At 51.8% G+C, this 27,574-nt stretch overlaps 1 protein-coding gene across 2 annotated transcripts in view; it reads left to right on the forward strand.

Moving 5' to 3' along the window:
• Thap4 (THAP domain containing 4) overlaps positions 1-25,916 on the forward strand; it is a 32,387-nt gene extending 6,471 nt beyond the window's left edge. The window contains exons 1-5 of one of the 2 annotated variants that reach the window (XM_070000319.1): positions 5,881-5,982; positions 16,756-16,915; positions 19,491-19,600; positions 20,725-20,828; positions 25,661-25,916. In XM_070000319.1, the coding sequence (XP_069856420.1) occupies positions 5,979-5,982; positions 16,756-16,915; positions 19,491-19,600; positions 20,725-20,828; positions 25,661-25,780 (498 nt within the window). In that variant the 5' untranslated portion in view covers positions 5,881-5,978 and the 3' untranslated portion in view covers positions 25,781-25,916. Of the gene's footprint in view, positions 1-5,880; positions 5,983-16,755; positions 16,916-19,490; positions 19,601-20,724; positions 20,829-25,660 lie in introns of those variants that run through there. The other variant, XM_070000252.1, reaches the window with a different exon arrangement.
• Positions 25,917-27,574: the final 1,658 nt, after the last annotated feature.

Below are 27,574 nucleotides of genomic sequence, written 5' to 3' on the forward strand. Positions count from 1 at the left end.
ACCGATACCTGCTGGCTTCACTCTTTAACCCTACAGTTATTTAGAATGCTGGTCAGTCAGCTTTCAAGTGGATGAGTGAGGAAGCAGAACTTTTTTAGAGTTTAATTTTGTGTGTGTGTGTATGTGTCCATCCATCTGTCCATCTGTCCATCCTGGGGCTTGCTTGAACTCAGGGCATAGGCACTGTTCTGAGCTTTTGTGTTCACGGCTACCACTCTACTACTTGAGCCATAGCTCCAATTCTGGCTTTTTTCTTGGAGATGAGTCTCATGGACTTGGCCTGTCTGGTCGGGCTTTGAACAGTGATATTCATATCTCAGCCTCCTGAGTACCTAGGATTACAGGTGTGAGCCACTGGTGCCCAGCTGCCTTGAGTTTCTTTGTATCAAACAGTCTTTGAGAGCCTTTGCTCTGCAGTTTACACACAGCCTGTTTCTGTGCTTTGTGCGAGGTTTGATAAGGGTGTACCCTCTTCACCTGCTGGCTGGTTCCTTTGACCCCTGCCCACCACAGCTCACAGAGTGAGTCAGCAGATCTGTTGCCTCACTTCCTGATTTTTGGAATGGCAGGCTGGTCCTTTGGGATTCTGAAGCTGCCCATTTCTCCTGTGTATATGTCAAATCTTTCTGTGTTAAGATGTTAAATGCATACATTTTCCTTAATTTTTATCAACACTGAAAAACCTGAGTCCTTCCCTTTTTTTGGGGGGGGGGGGGCTCAAATTCCAGGTCTGGGCACTGTCCCTGAGCTCTTTTTGCTCAAGGTTAGTGCTTTACCACTTTGAACTACAGCACTACTACTGTTTTCTGGTGGTTAATTGGAGATAAGAATCTCACAGACGGGCTGGGATGTAGCTCAGTGGCAAAGCGCTTGCCTAACAAGTGCAACGTCCTGGGTTCAATCCCCAGTACCAAAAAAGAAAAGACAAAAAAAAAAAATGAATCTCACAGACTTTCCTCCTGCTGGCTTTTAACCAGGATCCTCAGATCTCAGCTCCTGAGTAGCTAGGATATGTAGGAGTGAGCCACCAGTACCTGACTTAAAAGCCTTTTTTTTGTGGGGGGGAGGTCCTGTCATGGGGCCTGAACTCTGGGCCTGGGCACTGTCCCTCAGCTCTTCAGCTCAAGGCTAGCGCTCTACCACTTGAGCCACAATGCCACTTCTGGGTTTTTTTCTTTTTGCTCGTGTGGTGCTGAGGAATCAAACCCAGGGCCTCAGGCATGCAAGGCAAGCGCTCTACCACTGAGCCACCTTCCCAGCCCCTCTTTCAAACTTTTAACCCTTCTTCCTTAGCTTCTCAAGTATTAGATTCACAAGTGTCGCTGTACCCAATTTTCTCTTTACTTTTAATCCATATGTATGTTTAAAGTTGGTTTCTCATAAACAACATAAAATTGGGTTATCTTTTTTTAATATTTTTTATTGTGAAAATACTGTACAGAGGGGTTACAATTAGATGGGCAAGATAATGAGTACATTTCTATCAAGCATTGTAGCCTCCTCCTTTCTTTCCCCTTCCCATCCCTTCCCATCCTCCCCCCGCCCCCTGGGTCATCTTATTTTAAATATCCTCTGACAGTTTTAATTGGTATACTTAGACCATTCTCATTTAAAGTGATTATTGAAATTGTTATATTAATACTGGCCATGATTGTAACTGCTTTCTATTTGCTTCTTTTGTTTTCTTCCCTAGTTTTTCCTTTGTCTTTTTTTTTTCTTCTGCCACTACTGGAGCTTGAACACAGGACCTAGGTGCTATCCCTTAGCTTTTTAGCTTTTTGTTTTTCTAAATCAAGTAGTTGTCCCAAGAGTCTGCAGTTCCATAACTCAGGTTCTGAATACAGCGCCTCTTGATCAGTGCCCCCCTCCATCAGTCTGCCCCAGTTTCCCCCCCCATCCCTCCCTCAAGTTGTATAGCTCCGATTTTGCATACTATACATCAAACATAGTGACTACATTTGCTCACCGTTCCTCTCTCCATTCCTGTGGGCCCCCCCCACATCATTTACCCCCCCCCATTTCTGCTTGTTGGTATTCATTTTGTTAAATAGTTCATTAGTTCTGTGGAGTTAGGCCATTCACTAAGTCCTTTGACTTTTATCTACTCAAGTCTAGCTCTCTACCACTTAAACCACAATTTCACCTGCAGCTTTTTGGTGGTTAATCAGAGATATGTGTCTCAGAGATATGAGTCTCAGACTTTGTTTTCCAGGCTGGTTTCAAACCACAATCCTCAGATCCTAGCAACCTGCGTAGCTAGAATTACAGGCATGAGTCACTAGTTCTCTCTCTCTCCCTCTCCCTCTCCCTCTCCCTCTCCCTCTCCCTCTCCCTCTCCCTCTCCCTCTCCCTCTCCCTCTCCCTCTCCCTCTCCCTCTCCCTCTCCCTCTCCCTCTCTCTCTCTCCCTCTCCCTCTCCCTCTCCCTCTCTCTCCCTCTCCCTCTCTCTCTCCCTCTCTCTCTCTCTCCCTCTCTCTCTCTCCCTCTCTCTCTCTCTCCCTCTCTCTCTCCCTCCCTCTCTCTCCCTCCCTCTCTCTCCCTCCCTCCCTCTCCCTCTCTCTCTCTCTCTCCCTCTCTCCCTCTCTCCCTCTCTCCCTCTCTCCCTCTCTCCCTCTCTCCCTCTCTCTCTCTCTCTCTCTCTCTCTCTCTCTCTCTCTCTCTCTCTCTCTCGTCCTGGGGCTTGAACTCAGGGCCTGGGCACTGTCACTGAGCTTTTTTGCTCAAGGCTAGCACTCTTATCACTTGAGTCACAGCACCATTTCCAGCCTTATCTGTTTATATGGTACTGAGGAATAGAATCCAGGGCTTAATTTTTTTTATTATTTTATTTTATTTTATTTTTTTGGTTCTGGTCGTGGGTCCTGAACTCTGGGCCTGGGCGCTGTCCCTCAGCTCTTCAGCTCAAGGCTAGCGCTCTACCACTTGAGCCATAGCACCACTTCCGGCTTTTTTCTTTTTGCTTATGTGGTGCTGAGGAATCGAACCCAGGGCTTCATGCATGCAAGGCAAGCGCTCTACCACTGAGCCACCTTCCCAGCCCTCCAGGGCTTCATGAATGCTAGGCAAACACTCTACCACTAAGCCACATTCCCAGTCCCCCTTCTCTTTTTTTAACAGCATTTTACATGGTTTTATTTTCTCACTACTCTTAACTTATCAATAATACTTCTTTTTAAAACTTTTTAGGGCTGGGAAGGTGGCTCAGTTGTAGAGTATTTGCCTAGCATGCATGAGGCCCTGGGTTCAATTCCTCAGCACCACATAAGCAGGGAAAAAAAGCAAGAAGTGGCGCTGTGGCTCAAGTGTTGAGTGCTAGCCTTGAGCTGAAGAGCTGAGGGACAGCGCCCAGAGTCAGGCCCCACAACCAAAAAACAAAAAAACTTTTTAGTGATTTGTCCTAGAGCTGGCACTGCACATTCAGAGCTAGTCAGGTCCACCTTCAGCAGCCCCACATCCTCTCCTCTGTCCTTCCTGACAGTCCCTCTTCCGTTCTTTATGGAATAGCTGCTGTCAGCCACTATGTTACTATAAGAATACGAGCTGGGTGCTAGTGGCTTACACCTACCTGTAATCCTAGCTACTGAGGAAGCTAAGATCTGAGGATCAAGGTTTGAAGTCAGACAGGGCAGGAAAGTCTGTGAGACTCTTATCTCCAATTGACCATAAAAAATAAAAATAAAAAAATAAGCTGGAAGTGGCGCTGTGGCTCAGGTGGTAAAGTGCTAGCCTTGAGCACAGAAGCTCAAGAATACGAAGAACATAGGTTATCTTGAGGCCTCAACACTGCAAGAGAAAAGCAATTGCTTTATCTTACTCCTTTAACGGTGCTCTTCCTCTCTTGATTCGTGTTTTTTTCCTGAAGTGTATCAGACACCTTCTCCATGAAAATCTTTCCATATTTCTTGCAGGGAATAAATTCCCTCAGGTTTTTGTTGTTTTTTGTTTGTTTGTTTTGCAAAAGCATTCAGCTTTTTAATGATGACAAAGCAATGCAGGCATTCACTAGGTTAAAGCTGCCTTGCTCTGTCACACAAGGGTCACCGATGGTGAGATCACTGTGTGTGCATCTGCTGTCTGGAAGTTCAGTTTAAAAACAAATTTAACTTGACTACTGTTGACCTCTCAGGAAACAGTGGGGAAGCCATCTGCAGGTGCCTGAAATCGCTACACATAGGTCTATAGAAACAAGCCTCCTGGTGTGGACGCTTGGTTTTGCCAGGACACCCCCATTTTAGGGTGTTGGGACACACAATTTACTTTGAGGAAAGAGTGTTTTTTTCCTCAGTATTAGGTCTCTTCAGTGATCAGTCAGACCTCTCCCCCTCAGACATGTCTGGTTTATCACTCATCCTGAGTAAAAGGCTGAGGGCCTGGAGGCTCCCGGGAGGATACTGGCAGGCAGACTGTGGGCTGGACCTGGGCTGGCTGGGTCAAATTCCCTCGGTTTTTACCTGAAGTATTTCTTCCTTACCTCTCAGGCTGGCAAGCTTTCTACAATGGAGATGCCCCCAAGCTCTCTACGGGCTTTTGCTGCCTTGGGTTCAGCCTCCTGAGTTCTGAGATTACAATTATGTACCCCATGTCCAGCTCCATTTTGGTTTTTAGCCAGGTCTGAGGGCCAGTGCAGGAGCCTAGCCAGGGCAGTCTCCTGTAATGTCTAACGGTGAGCACTAGATGGCAGAAAGGGAGGTAAATTGACGAAGTAGTACCGTGAACTGAGTGGCCATAGATGCCGAGGGCTTCGAGCCCCTCTGTTCCTAGTCCTCTGGGAACCTCCAGTAAGTGTTCCTGGCACTCTCGGTGCTGTGAGCCACTCCTGGGCAGGAGCCCTGTCAGGTGGGGTGCAGGGAGGAACAGTGATCTGTACTCAGGGTTAGACGTCAGCCCTGCAATGGCCGGTAGCTCTGCGCTGTGACCTTCACAAGTGTAGCTTGTCTCCTTGGGGGACACAGGAAGGGTCAGGAGCTGGGTGCAAACATGCCCTTTCCCAGGTGAGATGTGTCACTGTGGAGCAGCCCTGGTTCCAGAGAAAGCTTCATGCTTATTTCAGAATAGTCTGCTGCCCCAACTTCTTAAGGTGTGGATTTGGTGGCCTTCCAAAACCCCTGAAAATGTGGGGCCCCAGGACTACAGTCCCAGCAGATTTGGTCTTGCTCCTCAGCTTCCTGCATTCATTCGAGGCACCCTGGGTATCGCAGATCTGTCAGTTGTGCCCCAGCTACCCGGACCCTGGCTGGGCTTCTGTTTTGGGAGAGCCCCCCCCCCCCCCCCCGCCTCATTTCCCTCTTTGTTTCTGTGTTTTTCTTAGTGTAAGATGAGACTATGACTTGCATGCCTTTTACTATGGAAATTGGAACTGGAAGCCCACCCACCCCATTATTCTGATGTAACAGCCCAGACTTCTATATTTAACCTAAGCCAAGGTAGAGGGAGGCCTGCTTATTCTGTTTTTTTTTTTTTTTTAATGGCAATACTGTGTTTGAACTCAGGGAGCTGTGCTTGCTAGACAGGTGCTCTACCACTTGATCCACTCTTCCAGCCAGGCCAGCTGACTTGAAGACAAAAAAACTATACTTCAGAAGCCCTTGGAATGTCTATTCTAGCTTCTGCTATGTGCCTGGCTCAATGTGTTTTCCTCATCTAATGAGTTGGTTCTTTGCTTTCCTATTCAGTGGACATAGCAAGCAGGAAGGCTTGCTCCTCACTCTACACAGGACTTTTAAGCTCCTGGGCTCATCTCTCATTGATAAAATGCAGTCCTAAAATTCTATGATCTCCAGGACGGAGATCCTTGTCTTCTACTTTCTTGTGGGACATGATCTTTGATAGTGGACTACATTTCCCAGAATGCTCTGTTAAGAGTTGGCATTCACTTCCTGAAGCACATTAACAGCCAGGTGCAAACATTTCCCGTCATGGCAGAAAACAACCTTGAGGAACCTTGACGGTGTGTCTTGCTGGAGTTCAGACAACGTAGGGATGGGTAAGCCTGCTTTCAATGTCTAGGGACAGAAGTGGAAATTTAAATTTTATTTGTAGACAATTTAAATTTTTATTTTTGCAATTTGTTTGAGATAATAAAAGGAAAATGAAATCAGAAAAAATGTATACCAAAACCTATCTGATTTATTTTTAAGGAGATTAAAAGTTGCAAATAGGCTAGATCCTTAAACTTTTTTTTCTTTTTTCCTTTCCTTTTCCTTTTCTGTCTCTTTTTTGTTGTTGCTGTTGGTCATGGGGCCTGAACTCTGGGCCTGGGCGCTGTCCCTCAGCTCTTCAGCTCAAGGCTGGCGCTCTACCACTTGAACCACAGCACCACCTCCAGCTTTTTTTGCTTATGTGGTGCTGAGGGCCTCATGCATGCAAGGCAAGCGCTCTACCACTGAGCCACCTTCCCAGCCCCTCTGTCTCCTTTTTCTTACACAAAGTTTTGCCCTGTAACCCAGGCTAACCTGAGCTCCAGTCCTCTGCCTCAGCTTCCCTAGTGCTGGGATTATAGGCATGCTCCACTCTTCTTGTCTTACTTTGTTTTTGATTTTTCTTTTGTTATGTGCAGAGAAGTTTCATAACTCAGGTAATGAGTGCATTTCTTTTTGGACGGTGTCATCCCTTCCTTCGTTCTCCGGTTTTCCCCTCCCCTCCCCATCCACAAGTTACACAGTTCATTTTCCACATAGTGTCTAGTGAGTACCACTGCTGCATTTGTTCACCTTCCGTCCCTCCATTTAAGACAAATACATGAACAAACAAGGCAAAAAGAAAACAAAAATAACAAAAAGCCTCTTGTTTCCATGTCCTGGAGTTCATTTTGATACATACTATTTTATATGATCAGAGTTATTTAATGTTTTGTTTTAATGAAGCCTAATTTACATAGGGCAAAATGTATTTTTTTTTAACTGATCCTGGGTCTGGACGCTATCCCTGAGCTTTTCTGCGCAAGGCTAGCTCTCTTCCACAGCTCCATTGCCAGCTTTTTGGTGGTTAATTGGGGATGAGAGTCACAGATTTTCCTACTCAGGCTGGCGTTGAACTGCGACCCTAAGATTTCAGCCTCCTGAGTAGATAGAATTACAGGCTTGAATGAACCACCGGCACCTGGCAGTATACAATTCTTGAGGATACAGTTTGATGAATTTCAACACACATCCAGACTCTTTAACTCAATGTTTGGGTTCTATAATTTATTAGTCATCCTTACCCACAGTCTAATGCTTCAGTGAAAGCAAGGAGACTGGCTGAGGCACTGGCCGTTACCAGGTGGGGTGGGGCTGAGGCACTGGCCGTTACCAGGTGGGGTGGGGCTGAAACACTGGCCTTTACCATGTGGGGCGGGGCTGAGGCACTGGCCTTTACCAGGTGGGGTGGGGCAGAAGCACTGGCCGTTACCAGGTGGGGTGGGGCTGAAACACTGGCCTTTACCAGGTGGGGTGGGGCTGAGGCACTGGCCTTTACCAGGTGGGGTGGGGCAGAAGCACTGGCCGTTACCAGGTGGGGTGGGGCTGAGGCACTGGCCGTTACCAGGTGGGGTGGGGCTGAGGCACTGGCCTTTACCAGGTGGGGTGGGGCTGAGGCACTGGCCGTTACCAGGTGGGGTGGGGCTGAGGCACTGGCCATTACCAGGTGGGGTGGGGCTGAGGCACTGGCCTTTACCAGGTGGGGTGGGGCTGAGGCACTGGCCATTACCAGGTGGGGTGGGGCTGAGGCACTGGCCTTTACCAGGTGGGGTCGGGCTGAGGAGCCAGCCCCAGGTCAGCCCCAGGACAGCCTGCCTGACTCGAAGCAGGACCAGGGGGCCAGTGCGGCTGAGAAGAAGCTCTGATTACTGCCCAGTCTGCTTTCTTGACCAAATTAAAATGCATTAGCAACAGCAAGCTAGGAGGACTTAATACAGCTTGAGGTGTATCTCAGCAGTTTGATATTCTACTGCATAGCCAGATCTTTGGCTGGTAACTCACCGTGAGTGCCCTCACCAGCTGGTGTATGGACATGGCAGCCCTCCCTTCATTCCAGTCCCGCCCCATTTTCTACCCTGGCATGTGTCTTTGGAGTCATCCTAGAATCTCCTTATCCTGCTTCTCCTTGCATTTCCAAGTGTTGTGTGCTGTGGTCCCTGTCTATGGGACCTGCCCGGCCACGTGGGAGCCGAGGGCCCAGGCTCACCGTCTGCAGGACCTGCTGAGCCCTGTGTGGATGGCCTGCAAGGCCTCATGTGCCTTTCCCATGTCACACGGATCCACAGTTAATAGAACAAGTTTAATTAGTCACAACCCAACAAGCACCGCTGGATGAATGGCTTCCAGCCAGGCTTGGCGAGCACAGAAGCTGCAGTCTCTCCCTGCCTGCTCCTCTGCTAGGTGTCCTTGGTGGCCCATGCAGGCCTGAGGCTGCTTTCTACCTCAGCAGCGCTCGGGACCATGGTGCATCGCAGTCCTGCCTCGGCCTGGACACGGGGCTCCCTGACCGCCGTGGCGCTCGCCTGCGTGATCCTGTCACACTGCAGACCTCCAGTCCCCAGCCCCTTTCTCCAGTCCTCATTCCCTCCCTCCTGCGGCTCCTGTTGAGCAAGGCTCACTCAGCTGTGGCGCCACTTGGTTGCTGAGCATGGAAGGGGCAGACCAAAGCCTAGCCTCACGCCCCTAGGGCCCCCACAGCCAGGCCCTGCCTATGCCTATGCCCACGCACCCAGAGGAATGGCTGGGTGCCAGGCCGTTTGTAGGCCTGGTGGCCTGACTCAGACCTCTGGGCACTGCTTTTTCTCCACCCCAGCCCAGCTTGTCCAAGTGCGTCACCTTTCTCCACCTGCCTGTCACCTGAGCACAGGATGCCCCTGGAGCATGACTTTCCGTAGGTCTCCCCACCTGCCTCCTTTCCACCTCCTGTGACAGACCCTCTTGGCATCTCGTCTGAGTTCCTACTCTTGAATATCTCGGCCTAGAGTTGAGGGAAGGCACTGTCCCACCTTCTCTGGATGAAGGCATTTCAACTCTGGATGTTCAGTTAAGCCTGGCCAGACCTCTCGGAAGCCCAGTCCTTGCTCTCCTCTCACCACCCGCTATAGCAAGTTCTCACCAGTATTTTATGGCGGTTTTATTGTTTGTTCCCTTTGCTCTCCATTGTGTTGGTAACTGAATACTTTGGTCAGTCGGTCAGTCCCTCCTGGCTGCAGGAAGTAGGTGTGCTAGCATGAAGCTTGCCTGTTAGTTACTTTCACTGCCCATTGAGACCAAATGACCAATGAAGACCTTAGAGGGGGAAAATTCATTTAGGCCAGATCTCAAGAGGGTTCATTCTGTGGTCTCGTGGCTACGTGCACGTGAGCAGAACATCGTGGCAGCAGGGGCACATGAGGGAGAAGATTTTTCACCTCATTGCAGAGAGAGAGAGAGAGAAGGGGCAAGATAACTTCCCCCAGAGGAATGCCTGCTGGCCTGCGACCTCCGGCTTAGCCCCTCCACCAGTCCAGCACCTCCCCAAGCCAGCTGGGGGCGGTGGTCCAGCTTCAGCCCCTAGCTGTGCTCTGAGCGAACCATTTCCTTCTAGCTCAGCAGCCATCGATCAGATGTAAAGCCTGAGGAAGAAGGCAGGATGTGCTGTGGGTGTAGAGCGGCTGTGGCCGCTGCCTCCAGGGGGCGCCACCGCCCGGCAGGGCAGTGACAGCTCAGACAGGCCAGGTGGACGGGCTGTGTGGGGTTCCCACCACAGAGCCTTTAAAAATGCGACCAAGTCTTCAGGAAGTGGCTCTTCTGTCCCCAAAGTGAGTATCTTATGAAATATTAAAAGGTCTGCCGCAACAGGCCCTGGATCGCCAGCCCCCCCCGGAGCAGACAGTACTCACTCTGCAATGCTGACTCTGGGGGTGCTGGCCCAGCGCCGCCGCCTAGCAAAAGACAATCTGAGCTTCATATGTGATACACTCACTTTAGAAAGGTGACAGTCTTGGGACTTGAACTCAGGTCCTGAGCGCTGTCTCTGAGATCTTTTGTGCAAGGCTAGTGCTCTACTACATTGAGCCACAGCACCCTTCCATGAAACTACTTTTAAAGATACATTTTATCTAACCCTTAGTGTTAAAGCATTATCAAGTCAACACGTGACAACCACGAATTTAGAATTTTCAAGATAATTGGAAGTTTGGAATAAAAAACTTGGAATTCTTTTTCTAGACTTTCAGAAGCCAATGTACATCTTCCGCTGACAGCCAGTCTCTGGGCCGCCACACTTGCAGTGTGTGGGTGTGACTCTGTGGCCTGTGTGTGGCACACGAGGGCCTGGCTACCATGCTACATTCTCTGCTGTGGAGAAACACGGACCTGCCCCGTCAGTGTGGATGGACTTCCACCGCACTGTCAGTGTGGATGGACTTCCACCGCCCTGCCCCGTCAGTGTGGATGGACTTCCACCGCCCCGTCAGTGTGGATGGACTTCCACTGCCCTGTCAGTGTGGATGGACTTCCACTGCCCTGTCAGTGTGGATGGACTTCCACTGCCCCGTCAGTGTGGATGGACTTCCACTGCCCCGTCAGTGTGGATGGACTTCCACCACCCTTCCCCGTCAGTGTGGATGGACTTCCACTGCCCCGTCAGTGTGGATGGACTTCCACCGCCCTGTCAGTGTGGATGGACTTCCACCGCCCCGTCAGTGTGGATGGACTTCCACTGCCCTGTCAGTGTGGATGGACTTCCACTGCCCCGTCAGTGTGGATGGACTTCCACTGCCCTGTCAGTGTGGATGGACTTCCACTGCCCCGTCAGTGTGGATGGACTTCCACCGCCCTGCCCCGTCAGTGTGGATGGACTTCCACTGCCCCGTCAGTGTGGATGGACTTCCACTGCCCCGTCAGTGTGGATGGACTTCCACTGCCCCGTCAGTGTGGATGGACTTCCACTGCCCCGTCAGTGTGGATGGACTTCCACCGCCCTGCCCCGTCAGTGTGGATGGACTTCCACTGCCCTGTCAGTGTGGATGGACTTCCACCGCCCTGCCCCGTCAGTGTGGATGGACTTCCACTGCCCCGTCAGTGTGGATGGACTTCCACTGTCCCGTCAGTGTGGATGGACTTCCACTGCCCTGTCAGTGTGGATGGACTTCCACTGCCCTGTCAGTGCGGATGGACTTCCACTGCCCCGTCAGTGTGGATGGACTTCCACCGCCCTTCCCCATCAGTGTGGATGGACTTCCACTGCCCCGTCAGTGTGGATGGACTTCCACCGCCCTGCCCTGTCAGTGTGGATGGACTTCCACTGCCCTGTCAGTGTGGATGGACTTCCACTGCCCCGTCAGTGTGGATGGACTTCCACCGCCCTGTCAGTGTGGATGGACTTCCACCGCCCTTCCCCATCAGTGTGGATGGACTTCCACTGCCCCGTCAGTGTGGATGGACTTCCACCGCCCCGTCAGTGTGGATGGACTTCCACCGCCCTGTCAGTGTGGATGGACTTCCACCGCCCCGTCAGTGTGGATGGACTTCCATCCACCGCCCTGTCTTGGCAGAGTGCAATGTTTTAAAAGGTCACTCAGGTTTTAGCATACTCTTCATTCTTTTTTTTTCTTTTTTGGCCAGTACCATAGCTTGATTCAGGGTCATGCCTTCAGCCAGCATTTTGCTGGTTAGTTGAAGATGGAATTTCCCAGACTTTTCAACCTGCCATCTTCATATCTCAGCTTCTTGAGTAGCTAGGGGTTGGGTGCCAGCCTTCCCTCCTCCTTATAGCCGACCAGTATTTACCATCTGGACACACAGCATTTGTCTGCCTGTTTCCACTTCAGCCAGTGATGCATCGTGCTACGGCCAGCACTTGTGACAGGTGTTTTCCTTTCTGTTAGGCCTGTCTTTGGGAACGGAGTTGCTGGGTCCTGCTTCATGCTCAGGAGGAGTTCCAGCAATGGTGAAGGCACTCCGCTGCATTTTACCGTGGTTCTTGATTTTTCTTCTCAGCTCTTCACTGTCCTGTGCCCCAGCAGGTCCCACGGCAGAACTCCCAGGGCTGGTGATTTGGTTTAGCTTTTTTCTTTGCCAGTTCATGGGTCACCACTAGTTTTCTTGCCATTTCCTTCTCAAGTTTTATGTTTATAGTGTGCAGCCTTCAAAAAGACAACTGCCAAGCCAGGCGCTGGTGGCTCACGCCTGTAATCCTAGCTACTCAGGAGGCTGAGATCTGAGGATCGCGGTTCAAAGCCAGCCTGGGCAGGAAAGACCGTGAGACTCCTATCTCCAATAAAACCACCAGAAAACTGGAAGTGGCGCTGTAGCCCAAGTGGTAGAGCGCTCGCTTTGAGCTGAAGAGCTAAGGGACAGCGCCCAGGCCCAGAGTTCAAGCCCCACGACCGACCAAAAAAAAAAAAAAAAAAAAAAAGACAACTGCCAGGGCTGGGAAAGTGCTCAGTGGTAGAGTGCTCACCTTGAGTGCACGAGGCCCCGAGTTCAAGCCCCACGACTGACAAGAAAAAAAACCCAGAAGCAAAAACATGACACTAACACTAGCAATAAACCCAGTTCTAAAGGCTGTGGTGGCCAGGCGTAGTGGCAGACCTGCCCTCCGCGCCGTGGGGGCTGAGGCGGGCACGGCCAACCTGGACTCCATCGTCAGACCCGGCTCAGACATGACTCAGCGAGCAGGATGGACGTGTCCATGCTTTCTCTCCATTCGGTCTCTGCCTGCCCCTGCCCCTGCCCTGTGGTGCCTCACTCTTAGCTGGAGAAAGCCGTGGCTGCACACACACTTTTCCTCCGGGTGCCACGCGCCACACACCTGACCGCAGAGGTCTTCTGATGGTCTGGTGACATCACTGAGCACCGAGGCCAGCCTGCTCATTTTCCACTGCCAGATGCACCTGCATCTGCTACACATAGGAGTTGCCTGTGTGCAGCCCTCTGTCCGGGACCAGAGGAGCCTCCGAGGCCCCAGGGGTCAGAATCCTGCCCGGCAGCCTGAAGGGCCATGGTGGGCCTCTCTGCCCATTGTCGTTCTCAATCCGTGCACCTGGCTTCCCAGCCTCTCTTACACTCCACTGCTCCAGCCACCCAACTTCTTGTGGCCCCAGGAGGCTGTGGATTATATCTGTGATCTGTTTTCCCTGAAAATTGAGTTTAGGGAAGTTTTTCATCTTCATCTTTTTTTCCTAAATTCCTAGAAATGGCAGAGACACAATGCTGACTTACTAATTGTATCCCCAGAAAGGTCCTCAGATAATCTGGGTACCAGTGGCTCACACCTATAATCATAGCTACTCAGAAGCTGAGATCTGAGGATCATAGTTTGAAGCCAGCCCAGGCCAACATACCAGATTTTTTTTTGGTTTTTTTTTTTGGTCGATCGGGGGCTTGAACTCTGGGCCTGGGCGCTGTCCCTCAGCTCTTCAGCTCAAGGCTAGCACTCTACCACTTGAACCACAGCACCACTTCTGGTTTTCTAGTGGTTAATTGGAGATGAGTCTCACAGACTTTTCTGCCCGGGCTGGTTTTGAACCGTGATCCTCAGATCTCATCCTCCTGAGTAGCTAGGATTACAGGCGTGAGCCACCAGCGCCCAGCTATAACAGAGTCTTATCTGAGTTAACCAGCAAAAAGCTGGAAGTGGAGGTATGATTCAAGTGGTTGGGCCCCAGCCATGAGTCAGGCCTAGAGTTCAAGGCCCTGGATCCAAGCCCCAGCATTTAGGAAGGGAAAAAAGTCCTCACACCAGATATAAAGGAAGAAAGAGCAAAACTAGTCTCTATCTCTGTCTCTGTTCTCTGGTCTCTCTGCCTCCTTGCTTCTGTTACTGTCCTTATTCTTTTTTTTGGAGGGGGGTGTCCAATCGTGGGGCCTGAACTCTGGCCCTGGGTGCTGTCCCTCAGCTCTTCAGCTCAAGACTAGTGCTCTACCACTTGAGCCACAGCGCCACTTCCGGCTTTTTTCTTTTTGCTTATGTGATGCTGAGGAATGGAACCCAGGGCCTCATGCATGCAAGGCAAGCGCTCTACCACTGAGCCACCTTCCCAGCCCCTTACTGTCCTTATTCTTGTTTGTGGTTACCTTTTCCCATCTCTGACCTATCTCTCCTTGTCTCTGACCCTCAACATTTGAGGACATTTCCCTTAAGATCCCTCAGAACCAGACGAGATGAGGACAGGTCTCCCCAGTGGGACACGGTGGCTGGGGGTGGGGATAGCAGTCAGTGTCTCAGAGAGGACCAGGCTAGTTCTAGAAGGTAGAAGCTTTCACCTGGTAATGAATACACAGAGGAGAGGACCCTGGAAGGGAGAAGCTGGGTGTGACCATACAGGAGGGGTAGAGATGTGGGAACGTGAGGACAGGAGGGCAGGCCTGGGCACTGGCCTGAGGACACCTATTACCACTACTGCATCTGTTGACATCTCCCCTTAGTGAGCTGTAGGGCTGGGATCGGGGCACAGGGTCCTTGTGGTCAGGTCCGGTCCTAGCTCTACCTCCTAAGAGCATGCAGACCCTTTCTGCCTGCCTGCTCTGCAAGCCTTCCACCCGAGGGGCAGACAGGGCTCGTCCCCTCCGGCCTGGTAGCAGAGGGGGATGAGAGTGCCGCAGGACGCGTCACTGGCAGGCGTGCTGCATCTTGAGGCTGGTTTTCTTGGGAGCTTTAAGGACAGCAGCCTCCTGGGGATGAGGGGGGCTTTGTAAGAAGGACGCTCATTTCTTTCATTTTTTTTGTCAGTCGTGGGGCCTGAGCCCTGGGCCTGGGCGCTGTCCCTCAGCTCTGGGCCTGGGCGCTGTCCCTGAACTCTGGGCCTGGGCGCTGTCCCTGAGCTCTTCAGCTCAAGGCTGGTGCTCTACCACTGAGCCACCTTCCCAGCCCCAGGACGAGCATCTCTGGAGCAACATGCAGGACTTCGGCCTGCCCCTCTGGGGTCCCACGAGGCCCTCCGGGGCTCCGGCTGTCCTCCCTGCCCCACTCACGTCCCCAGGGAGTGGTGCCCGCGCTGGAGAGCGCGTGTGTGTGTGGGGGGGGGGTTACAGTTGCAGTCACTGTTGGGGGGGCGAGGCTCTAGATGCCCTGGTCACTCCCCAAGCCCAGTGTGTGAGTTGGCTGGGCTTGTGCCAGCCCCACACTTGAGCCGAGGGCCAGCGGCCAGCTGGTGAGACCACCCGGCGGGGCTTGGGCTTCCCCGGTGCAGGGCATGAGCATCGTGGCTCGGAGTCCAGCCCGTGTGCAGGCGGAGCAGGCGGAGCAGGCAGTACAGCGGTCACCCTGCTGCCTGGGGATGCGCCACACACTCACAGGCCAGAGGGCTCAAGAGAGGCCTGACGTTTGCAGAGAACATTCCATTCTAAACCTGATAAAGTCAAACCGGAACATTCTCTAAAGTCCTCCCTCTTGGTGTGAGAAAAATGATGTCTATGTATCCTGGAGTTGGCTGTTTTAGATAGGTGAGGTTGAGGTTAGGCCTCCTCCCAGAGCTCTTCGTCCTCTTGGCTGCTCAGACCCAAAACCTCTCTCCTCTGTCTAAGCGTCAGCAAATCCTGTCAGCTCCTGTCTGACCTTCAGGCATAGCTGGAAGCTGGTCCTTCCATTGCGCTACCGCTGCCCCCGGGCCTAGGCCAGCCTCCTCTGCCCACCAGTGTTTTTGCCATCCCTCCCTGACTCCCCAGCAGCTCCCCTCCCAGTGTGCCCTGTGACTCTACAGCCGTCCTCACTAGCGCTCTCCGGGAGGCCTGGTGGAGCGTTCTGTGGGCCAGCTCTCACAGCTCTCTTCCCAGGAGCGTCTGGTGTGTAGAATAGGATGAGTGAGGGGCCTCCGGCAATAGCACCTGGAGGTTCTGCACCCAGTTCTTCCTTCAAGGGTTGTGATGATCGTGAACTTCTCCGGTATGTAATTAGGAAGCTCTATCCCAGTTCGGGAGGTCTGGAGCAGGGCCTGGCTTCCCCAGCCCAGTGCAGGCTGACGGATTTGCCCTGTGGCTGCTTGGTGCTCTCCACCCACTTCCGTGCTTGTGTGTGCCGGCTGTTGGGGGACCTCCCTCCTCCCCAGGTCCCGCTTGTCAACACTGTGTGTGTGGCCTGAGGGTGTCAGGCTGAGCTCTTCTCCTGGTCACCGTCCTCAGGGGACCAGCCTCAGTGTCACATCAGGGCCTCTGGGTCCTGGTCCTCAGCGCATGTGTGCGGTCCAGGGAGGGGTCTCCACCTGTGCTTCTCCCAGAGCCACTTTCAGCCTCCCGGTTCCCGCACCTGGGTTTGCCGGGTGGGCTTGCTGGGGTATCTGGGAGTCAGCCTGGCAGCAGGTCCTCCAAGGGACCCGGGAGAGTGCGGGGAGAGTGTAGTCACTGCGCCACGCTGACCCCAGGGTCACGGGAGCCGAGTGCAGAAGCCGTCCCAGCCCCTCCTCCTCCCGGAGCGGCCTGGAAGAGCAGCCCCCCCCTCCCCCAGTGCTCTTGTCTTCTGCTTGCTGGTCCCTGAGCATTCCAGCCTCTGCCGTCACCCTTACCCGTAGGGAGAGAGAGCTGAGCCCCTGGACTCCTGCAGGAAGGGAGCCTCCTTCCCTGACGCCCTCCTGCTCCGCGGCCCGCAGCCGCGTGTGACTATCCCCCCGACTCGGTCAGGAGCTGCTCTCCACGCTCCCTTCACTCCGCAGGCCTCTGCGTCCTGTCCTTCTGTGGGAGTGCAGAGGTTCTGAAGACAGATCTTAGGGCCGTGTCCACGTGTGTCTGCTGAAGGCGTCCTCCGGGAGCGGTGCGCTCCCTCCGGAAAGCCCGCCGGCAGTTGGAAGGAGCCCCCCTCACTGACTCGCATTTGTTTTCAGAGCCTCCCCAGATGAGCCCCGTGGTGGAGCCGCTTTCGTGGATGCTGGGCACCTGGCTGTCAGACCCTCCGGGAGCCGGGACCTTCCCGACGCTGCAGCCTTTTCAGTACCTGGAGGAGGTGCACATCTCCCATGTAGGCCAGCCCATGCTCAACTTCTCGTAAGTCGTAACCCTGCTCCTGGGCTGCCTGGGTCCGAAAGTCATGCCAGCAAACGGGCAGAGAGAGGCACACACAAGCAGCTTTTGATCACGAGGCACAGGCTTAGTAAAAATAGTACTTTCTGGTTCCATTATATATATATTTTTTTCATTATATTTTTTTTAAGAGGTTAGGTAGACCACAAACTAGAGGCTTGTTAACCCAAACATAATGGGATCCCTGATTTCGGTCAATATTCCTGTACAGAAATTTGCCACTGTAGTGTCACTGAAGACAAGAGGACACTTACCCTCTGGGGTAAGTTGAGGGAGAGGAAACAGCACTGTGATTCTCAGATTCTTCCCTGTGTGCCAGCACTGATGACTGTGCTCCGGACCTCACACTCTTCTTGGTCGGCTCTTTCACTCATGACTAGTGATCTACCATTTGAGCCACAACTCCAGTTCTGGCTTTTTGCTGGTTATTTGAAAAACAGGAGTCTCTCAGATTTGTCTGCCTGGGCTGAATACAAACCATAATGTTCAGATCTCAGCCTGCTGAATAGCTAAGATTACATGCATGAGCCACTATTGCCTGGCAGATGTAATCATCACCATCATTATTTTGGGATAGGGCTTCTCTGTGTAACACACTACACCTTATCTGTTTTTTTTTTTTTTTTTTTGTCGGCCGTGGGGCTTGAACTCTGGGCCTGAGCGCTGTCCCTCAGCTCTTCAGCTCAAGGCAAGCACTCTACCACTTGAGCTACAGCGCCACTTCCGGTTTTCTGGTGGTTTTATTGGAGATAGGAGTCTCACGGTCTCTCCTGCCCGGGCTGGCTTTGAACCGCGATCCTCAGATCTCAGCCTCCTGAGTAGCTAGGATTACAGGCGTGAGCCACCAGCGCCCGGCACCTTATCTGTTTTTGCCGCTGTTGTGTTGTTTTGGTGCCAGTACTGAGGATTGAACTCAGGGCTTTGTGCTCTTAACTTGGCTTTTTTCTCAAGGCTGGAACTCTACCATTTGAGTCATGCCTCCAGTAGTACCTCTTTTAAAGAGACAGATACTTGGGGTGGAGAAAGGAGGGTCATGAGTTGAGGCCAGCAAGGGCAAAAGTTAGCAAGTCCCTGTCTTAACCATGCGCTGAGAGCTATGTGCCAGTGTTTATGTCTGTAATCCTGGCATCTTGGAAGGCTGTGACTTCTGTCATGGGGCTTGAACTCTGGGCCTGGGCGCTGTCCCTATGCTCTGCAGCTCAAGGCGAGCACTCTACTGCTTGAGCCACAGCGCCACTTCCAGTTTTTCTGGTGGTTTATTGGAGATAAGAGTTTCATGGACCTTCCTGCCCAGACTGGCTTTGAACCTCAATCCTCAGATCTCAGCCTCCTGAGTAGCTAGGATGACAGGCGTGAGGGGCTTATCTTGAAGACAGATCAAGTACCAACGTCGTGCTGGTAGACAGACGATGAGTACCTTCTCAGGCCATGGGTTTAGGCCCTCCATTCAGAGAGGCTCCTTTTCTTTACCGTCATGAATTTATAATGATGACCAAACTTAATTAGGAATCTTACCCTAATTCAATGCTTGTTTTCTTTCTACCATGTGAATAAATCAAGAGGAAGGTTTTGCTGGGATTGTCCACAGTATTTCTGACGTGCCTAGGACTGGGAACCAACCATGCAGGATGAGAGAGCCAAGAGGGATTCTGGGAGAGAATACACCACCACATTAAGAACAAATTCCCCACTGGGCGCTGGTGTCTCCCTCTGGTCATCCTAGCTACTTAGGAGGCTCGTGGTTTGAAGCCAGCATGGGCAAAGAAGTCTATGAGATTCTTATCTTCACAGGTCAGAAGTAGAACTGTTCTCAAGTGGTAGAGCTCGAGCCAAGAACAAAAAGCGAAGTCAAAGCACAAGGCTCTGATTTTGTTGTTGTTGTTGTTATTTTTGAACAGCTCGAGCCCTTCACAAATTCTCTAAAAACTATGCTAAAATTGAATCTTCTTCACATTCTACCCTTCATTTGTTTTAACATTGTTGAGCTAATGCTTTCCTGTCTCAGAGTGTAACATGGGTGCTTCTTGGGGCTCAAGCCATCCAGCTAGCATTACCATCAATCTTTCCATTCTAGCTTGAGGAGTACTGAGGAAATTAGTGTTCTCTCTCTGAGCCAGTGCTCCTCAAGACAATGACAAGTCTCCTGAGGACCCACCACATTTCTAATCTTTGTCTTGAGACACGGCCTGAGTTTGAGCCTCCGTACTACCATAACATTTTTTTTTAAGTTCTTGGGACTAGGAGCCTTGACCAGTCAGTGTCCAGTGATAGATGCGGGAAGCCTTAGGTTCGATCCCTGCTCCCCTCCCCTCCCACACACACCCCTTCTGCTAGTGGTCTGCCCAGAAAATGATGGAGGAAGTAAAAGGGAGCCTGAGGGGGTGGAGCCTGGAGGACCAGCCCCAGGATCAGGTTTCACAGCTCTGTGGTCCTGTGGCCACAGGGCCGCTGTTCCTTCCAAGGGTGGTGGACAGCTAGCAGGCCAGGTGCTATGCGGTGAGGTTAGCTGTCTGCTTCACCTCTTTGACTCCCCATCCAGGTTCAATTCCTTCCACCCGGACACCCGCAAACCGATGCACAGAGAGTGTGGCTTCATCCGCCTCAAGCCCGACAGCAACAAGGTGGCCTTTGTCAGCGCTCAGAATACAGGTACTGCCTGCCTGCCTGGAACCAGGGCATGCTGCTCAGGGTGCTACACATCTCAAGTGACTTGGGGTGTGTCCCTGCTCCTGGATGCCTGTTTGTGGGGACAGTGGAGGCATGGTGTCCTTCAGGCTGTGAACTGCAGCTTGACCTCCTCCTAACGTCCTCCCCAGCAGATGCTGCTCAAGGGACAGGGGTCAGAGAGCAGCCAGCCTGACTGCAGGGTCTGTCTGGAAATCAGCCAAGCTCGTTACTTACAGATTACTCAAAAACAGCCTGCATGCCCTTGACCTTGACAGCTCCTGTGGAGTATGTACCAAGCCTGGCACGCAGCTGCCCAGGGCACTGCTAGTGTGGTGGAAGACAGAAGGGTCCCTCCTTTTCCCTTTACCCAGGGTACAGGCTCGGCTCTGCCTGGGGTGGAGCTGCTCCCAGGGCTGGCTGCCCAGCCCTTTGAGGAGTTCCAGGGAGGAAGTGTGGGGTCCAGGACACCTACACAGGAGGGGCTCTGCACCGAGTACCTGTCCATGAAGAGAAATGCAGAAACAAAGACCCTGTATCCTGCATCTGCGTTCCCTGCTACTCAGAAGGATGCGACAGGAAGCTTGCTCAAGTTCACAAATTCCAGACCAGGGCTGGGAAGGTGGCTCAGTGGTAGAGCGCTTGCCTTGCATGCCTGAGGCCCTGGGTTCAATTCCTCAGCACCACATAAGCAAAAAGAAAAAAGCCAGAAGTGGCGCTGTGGCTCAAGTGGTAGAGCGCTAGCCTTGAGCTGAAGAGCTGAGGGACAGCGCCCAGGCCCAGAGTTCAGGCCCCACGACCAGACCCGAAAAACATAAAACAAACAAATTCCAGACCAGCCTAGAGAACATGAGGCCCTGTTGCAAGAAAAATAAAAAGGAACTGGATGTGTGGCTTAAGTGATAGAGTGTGTGCCTAGCATCATAAACAAAACAGTTACGAGTCTTTTCCTTCTTGATATCTAGAAGGCAAAGTACAAACAAAGAGAAACATTATACCTGGATGTTGCAGAGTGTATATTTCCCACTGAATTCCTGGCTACCCCTCGGGGAGCAGAGCCCTGATGCGCGGCAGTCGGGAAGTGCTAACTGGCCCTCCCTCCCTCTCAGGCATTGTCGAGGTGGAGGAGGGCGAGGTCAACGGGCAGGAGCTGTGTATCGCATCCCACTCCATCTCCAGGATCTCCTTCGCCAAGGGGCCCCACGTGGAGCAGGTGAGCCGCCGGGCCTGTCAGAGTGGTTGACGAGTCACTCTGCCCTCTGCCCCCGCATCCGTGTTACCCCTTCTCCTGCCACCTGCAGGCCTGTCTGGGGTCCCTCTCTCCTTCCTTAAACTCCCACCACGGGATGTGGATGAGCCTAGCTGAGGGACAGGCAGCAGGTAGGTGTTGTCAGGTCTGTTATTTCCAATTGTAGGCAGCCCTTTGTATTTGTGTTATACAGCTTTTTTTTTTTCCCCCTGAGTCTGGGCGCTGTCCCTGAGCTCTTGCTCAAGGCGAGCGCGCTACCACTTTGAGCCACAGGGCCACTTCAGGTTTTCTGGTGGTTCATTGGAGCGAAGAGTCTCATTAACTTTCCTGCCCCAGGCTGGCTTTGAACCAAGATCCTCAGATCTCAGTTTCTGAGTAGCTAGGATGACAGGCATGAGCCACTGCCTAGCTTGTGTTACACAATTCTGCAAAGGTATCTGTTGGATATATTTCTCACAGTTAAGTGATTGTCAGGAGGTAGGTCCATATTAAACATTGGTGGATGCATTTCTCATAGTTAAATGATGGTCAGGGTAGGTCCACATTAAACGTGGTAGATTCTGGCAGGTTGTTTTCTTGGCCCCTTGCATTTGCTAGGCAGGTGCTCTACCGCTCTGCCAGCCCATTTTTTTGCAATAAGATGTTGCTTTTTGCTTGGGCCAACCTAGACCACAGTCGTGTTGGTGCTTCCCCTGGGTGCTTCGTTGACTGCCCAGCCCTTGTGCTGCCCTGTAGCTAGGAATGACAGTTTAGGTAAAGCTTCTCAAGCCAGGTTCCCAAGTAGCCAGGATTGGAGGCTTGAGCCAGTACGCTCAGCTGCTTTTCTTAACAGTTCCACTCCTGCTAGGATTGCATGTGAGTCACTAGACCCCACTTCTTCACTTCCATCTTAGGTCTTTCAAATCTGATAAATGAACCTTGGTTCGGAAAGGGTTCGTTTCCCCTGCTGTTGGCCATTTTATTTCTTTCTCCTTGTGGAAGAGAGGACAGTTGGGCAGTAGAACTGTGGTCTCGTCAGTGTGTATGAGCTGTGGGTAGGTGTGAGCTATGGCTGCTAATCTGTTGTCACTATCTGTCTCATGTTTTCCAGACTGTGGTTAGTACGGTGCAGTCTGCCGTAGGTGCCAGGCTATTTAGTAGTCTCCAGGGTGTTTGCTTATATGTATCTGGATTCAGGTTCCCACTGGGGTGAGATTTTCTGCTCCAAAATAACAATGTCTGGTGTTCTTGGGTTTTCTTTCCTTTCTTTTTTTTTTCTTTCATGTGGGTGGGTGGGTGGGTCCTGGGGCTTGAACTCAGGGCCTGGCTGCTGTCCTTGAGCTCAAGGCTAACACTGTACCACTTAAGTGGTACAACCACTCCACTTCTGCCTTTTACATGATTAATTGGAGATAAGAGTTTCGTGGGCTTTTCTTCAATCTATGAACTGTGATCCTCAGATCTCATCCTCCTAAGTAGCTGGAATTACAGGCGTGAGCCACCATACAGGGCTTCCATTTCATCTCTTATTTGATTTTATTTTTAGTATATGAAAATACCAGATGATATTTTCTCAATTAGCAGATGGAACACAGGATAGTGTTTCTTTTTTGATTCTCCCAAGAACCTCAATATCATCAGTCATAAAGGATTCTATTTATTAAACGATCTGTAATACCTGCATAGGGTACCAGAGGTGCTTGACGTAAAGAACAGTATGTTATGCCAGGCTTCCAAAACCCATACTGAGACAACATATTAAGGAGCCTTGTATAACACACTCACACCTGTAATCCTAGCTACTCAGGAGGCTGAGATCTGCGGATCGCGGTTCAAAGCCAGCCTGGGCAGAAAAGTCCGTGAGACTCTGATCTCCAATAAACCACCAGAAAACCGGAAGTGGCGCTGTGACTCAAGCAGTAGAGTGCTCGCCTTGAGCTGAAGAGCTGAGGGACAGCGCCCAGGCCCAGAGCTCAGGCCCCACCACTGACCAAAAAAAAAAAAAAAAAAAAAAGAATCTCACAGACTTTTCTGCCTGGGCTGGCTTTGAATCCTGAGTAATCCTAGGATTACAGGTGTGAGCCACCCGTGCCCAGCCAGATTGGATATTTTAAAGTTGAAGCCGCTGACAAAGTGTGAAGTGTACTGGCTCCATCTCTGGCTGCTTTCTGCTACCTGTTGCCTCTTGCTCTTCCATGTCCTTCCCTTTCTACTTGTCCATCTTGCATTCTGCTCTCTTGAAGTAGTTACCAGAGATGTATGGAGCGTCCTAGGCCTACTGATGCAAGCACAGTGACAATTACAGCCCTCCATGGCTGTGCAGTATGTATAAAGACACTTCTTGTTGGCTTTGGGTTTGAAGCTTTTGAGACAGGGTTTTTTTTTTTGTTTTTTTTTTTTTTGGGGGGGGGGAGTCCCCGGTCGTGGGGCCTGAACTCTGGGCCTGGGCGCTGTCCCTCAGCTCTTCAGCTCAAGGCTAGCACTCTACCACTTGAGCCACAGCGCCACCTCCGGCACTTTTCTTTTTGCTTATGTGGTGCTGAGGAATCGAACCCAGGGCCTCATGCATGCAAGGCAAGCACTCTACCACTGAGCCACCTTCCCAGCCCCAGACAGGGTTTTGCTCCGTAACCCAGACTGGCCTGGAACTCACTCTGCACTCTGTCCTGAGCGCTGGAATTACAGACATGGGCCAGCCTTTCAGGGGCTCTTGATGGAGAAGATTCCGATCCAGCAGGAGAGTACATTACTAGCAGATGCTGCTTGCAGTCAGACCGTAGTGGAGCAGCAAAGCCTCAGCACTAACTCTTGTCCTGCCCAGCCTGATGGGCTTCTGCTGCCAGGCCCCTGCTTGCCTGCAGGACACTGAAGCCAGTTACCGTCCACAGACCCCCCACCGCCCTTCTGTGCTGCCTTCAGTCAGCACAGTCAGCACAGAACCCAGAGGTTCCCTGGGTTTTTCACCTTCATTCACACTCTCATCCGTGTCCCAATTGTTTCACAGCTGTGTCTAACTTGCAGTTTACCCCCACACGGGGCTTGATGTGAGTCACTGTTGTGTAGTTATAGAAGGCCTAGATTATTCTCACTACAAGAGTCAAGTTCTTTTTTTTTTTTTTTTTTGCCGGTGGACCTGAACTCTGGGCCTGGGCGCTGCCCCTCAGCTCTTCAGCTCAAGGCTTGCATTCTACCACTTGAGCTACAGTGCCACTTCCGACTTTTTCTGTTTATGTGGTGCTGAGGAATCGAACCCAGGGCCTCATGCATGCAAGGCAAGCGCTCTACCACTGAGCCACCTTCCCAGCCCACAAGAGTCAACTTCTGTGCTTAAATTCTGGCTTGGTTTCTATAGGCTTAGCCACCCCCACCCCGAAGCAGTCTGTCCACATTTCCCTATTTTCTTACCATCTAATAAATGAAGCAGTTGGCTTTCTCCTGAGTTCTCAGAAGACATTCTGTATAGGAAGCTCTAGAGATGACTCAAGGTTTTTTGTTATTGTTTTGTTTTGGTTGGTCGTGGGGCTTGAACTCTGGGCCTCAACACTGTCTCTGAGCTCTTCAGCACAAGGCAAGTGCTCTACCACTTGAGCCACAGCATCACTTCCAAATTTGTTTTGTTTTGTTTTGTTTTTTTGAAGATAAGAATCTCACGGACTTTCCTTCCCAGGCTGGCTTTGAACCACCATCCTCAGATCTCAGCCTCCTGAGTTGCTAGGATTACAGGCATGAGCCACTAGTGACTCAAGGTTTTGTCTGTGGTCACCCTACCTAAAAAAAAAAAAAAAGGCCAGGCACTGGTGGTTCAGCTGTGATCCTACCTACTGAGGAGGCTGAGATCTGAGGATCTCGGTTAAAAGCCAGCCGGGCAGGGAAGTCCATGAGACTCTTACCTCCAATTAACCACCAGAAAATCAGAAGTGGTGCTGTGGCTCAAGTGGTAGAGCACTTGCCTTGAGCTGAAGAGCACAGGGACAGCGCCCAGGCCCAGAGTTCAAGCCCTATGACCAACCAAAAAAAAAAAAAAATAGGCCCATTTGAAATAAAGTACCTGATCTGTTTCTGTTTAGCCCTGCTCAGCCTCCAGCCCTGGGCCACTTCTCTGGGCCTCGAGCCCCAGGTTGGGGCCTGCACTACCTCCCGCACTCAGCCCCGCATCAGGGCAAACGTGCCCAGCCAGGGCCCCCACCTCCCTCCTTCCTGGGCCTTGGTCCTAGCTGCCATATGGTTCCTTGGAGGTTTAAAGATCTTCTGGCTGTTCTCTGTAGAGGCTGGGGAATCACAGAGCAGTTTGTATGCTCTGAGCGTTCCTGGGTGGGTGGAGAGGGGCCTGTGGAGCCCGGTGGCCAGTGGTCACAAGGCTACACTTGCATCCTTGTACCACCCAGCATCCCAAACAAGGGCTGACTCAGGACACTACCCAAGTTCTTGTGGACAGAGCCGCATGATGTGTTCTGGTGGATTAGTGGCTCCAAAGGTGCTGGTACCAAGCTCTCCAGAGGAGCATTTGGCACAGGCTCTACTGAAGAACAGAGCTTTGGGCAGGTCTTAGTTGAGGCAGGGACTGGAGCGCTTCTGGACAGCATTCACGGTTGGTCTCCGGAGGCGGCTGAGGGGATGGGACAGAACACCATGGTCTTGGTCTTGGCTTGCTCCAAGGTAGTGGAGCAGCATGGGGGGGGGGGGGGGTCATGGGGGGAGGGGTCATGGGGGGCACTCACAGCCCGAGGCCGGTTCCTGGCACAGGGGAGTGAGTGCTTCCTTGGTGGTTGAATCTTTTGGAAGTAAAATGTAGGTGCTTTGACTTGTTCTTTGTTCAGATTACTCGAAAATTCAGACTGAATTCTGAAGGCAAGCTTGAACAAACAGTCTCCATGGCGACCACCACACAGCCCATGAGTCAGCATCTCCACGTCACCTACAGGAAGGTGACCCCGTGACCCTGTGAGTGCACAGCCCGGAGGGCGTGGGGCCGTCCAGCCCCAAGTCGGGTCCTGCTGTGGAGGAGCCGTGGCCGTGTTGTCCAGATGTTGCTGTGATGCCACAGAAAACCAAATTAAAAGGCCTTTATTTTTATGGCTGAGGGTTTTGAATATTACCTCTGTGCAGACTGTACATTGTTTGTGTTTGTCTGCCCTCCCCGGCAGCCCTGGACGGAAATCTGCTCCACAGTGCTGTACTGCTGGCCTTCATCCTGGGTATGTTTGTTTGTTTGTTTCTAATTGTCGGAGGGCAGGATGCTGGAGGCTCACGCCTATAATCCTAGCTACTCAGGAGGCTGATACTTTAGGATCACAGTTTGAAGCCATCTGGAGCAGTAAAATCTGTGAGACTCTTCTCTCCAATAAACTAGTCAGAAAAAGGCACAAGTGGTGCTGTGGCTCAAGTAGTAGAGTGCTCGCATTGAGCAAAAGAAGCTCGGGACAGTGCCCAGGCCCAGTGTTCAAACCCCAGAACCAGAGAAAAAAGGAAGAAAAATTGTTGGAGGATTTTTGCTTATTTGGTTTTTGAAATAAGGTCTCCATTTGCACCCCAGGCTGGCCTGGGATTTTCTATGCAGCCTTAATTGGCCTAGCACTCAAAATTCTGATTTAGCCTCCTGAGTGCTAGGATTGTACACATGGACCACCTTGTCTGGCTGCCTACAGTTTGGACAAGATGTAAAATTCTTATTCCTTATCAGAGTAGACAACAAGTTGAAGGCAAAAAACAGCCAAGAGCAGCCCAGTGCAGAGCAGGGTGATACCAGTAGTGCTAACTGTAAGGTATATTAAGTTGGTAGGTTTCATTAGGTAGCCAATGAAGAGAACACCACACACTATTCAGGCAGGAAAAGAAGTTTATTTACCAAACTGCTGCCCCTACCATGCGTGGTGGAGAGGCATGGCTGAAAAAGGAAAGGGGGGGAAGGGCAACTCACCTCTGGGCCAGGACTGATCTAGGCCAGGGACAGAAGGGGTGTGGCCAGGTGGGGGAAAGGTGTGGCCACACTGGATCTGGATGTGACCTCAGGGTCTGGGACCCTCCTAAGATCAGGTGTGTGACCACAGGTGGCCCAGGATGTGACCTAGCAGGAGGGGAGGTGACTGCTTCCAGGTCTGCCAGTTACCTAGGTAACATACTGGGCAGAAACTTAGTCAAGAGGGAGGGAGGGGTCCCTGTGCAGACCTTACACTAACTACCACTGACAATGAGGCTAGAGCTCAAGGCCAACCTTGACAACCAACATGGCATCTCTCGTGTGTGTTTGTGTGCACGGGTCACTGGTCCTGGGGCTTGAACTCAGGGCCTGAGCCCTGTCCCAGCTGTTTTGTTCAACGTTAGCATTCTACCACTTGAACCACAGCTCTACTCTGGCTTTTGGTGGTTAATTGGAGATAAGAGTCTCATGGAGGCTGGGCGCTGGTGGCTCACATCTGTCATCCTAGCTACTCAGGAGGCTGAGATCTGAGGGTCAAGATTCAAAGCCAGCCCTGGCAGGAAAGCCCAGGAGACTCCTATCTCCAATAAGCCACCAGAAAACCAGAAGTGGCACTGTGGCTCCAAGTGGTAGAGCGCTCGCCTTGAGCAAGGAAATCTCAAGTACAGCGCTTGGGCCTTGACTTCCATCCCGATGAGTACAGCCACCACCACAAAAGGCGTGGACTTTCCTGTCCAGGCTAGCTTCTACCCACAATCCTCTGATCTCAGCCAAGTTACCGGCGTGAGCCAGCCCCTGGCACCCGGCTTCTCGT

The sequence above is a fragment of the Dipodomys merriami genome, unplaced genomic scaffold, assembly GCF_024711535.1.
Source record: "Dipodomys merriami isolate MVZ:Mamm:240054 unplaced genomic scaffold, mDipMer1.0.p SCAF_1, whole genome shotgun sequence".
Classification (NCBI taxonomy): domain Eukaryota; kingdom Metazoa; phylum Chordata; class Mammalia; order Rodentia; family Heteromyidae; genus Dipodomys; species Dipodomys merriami.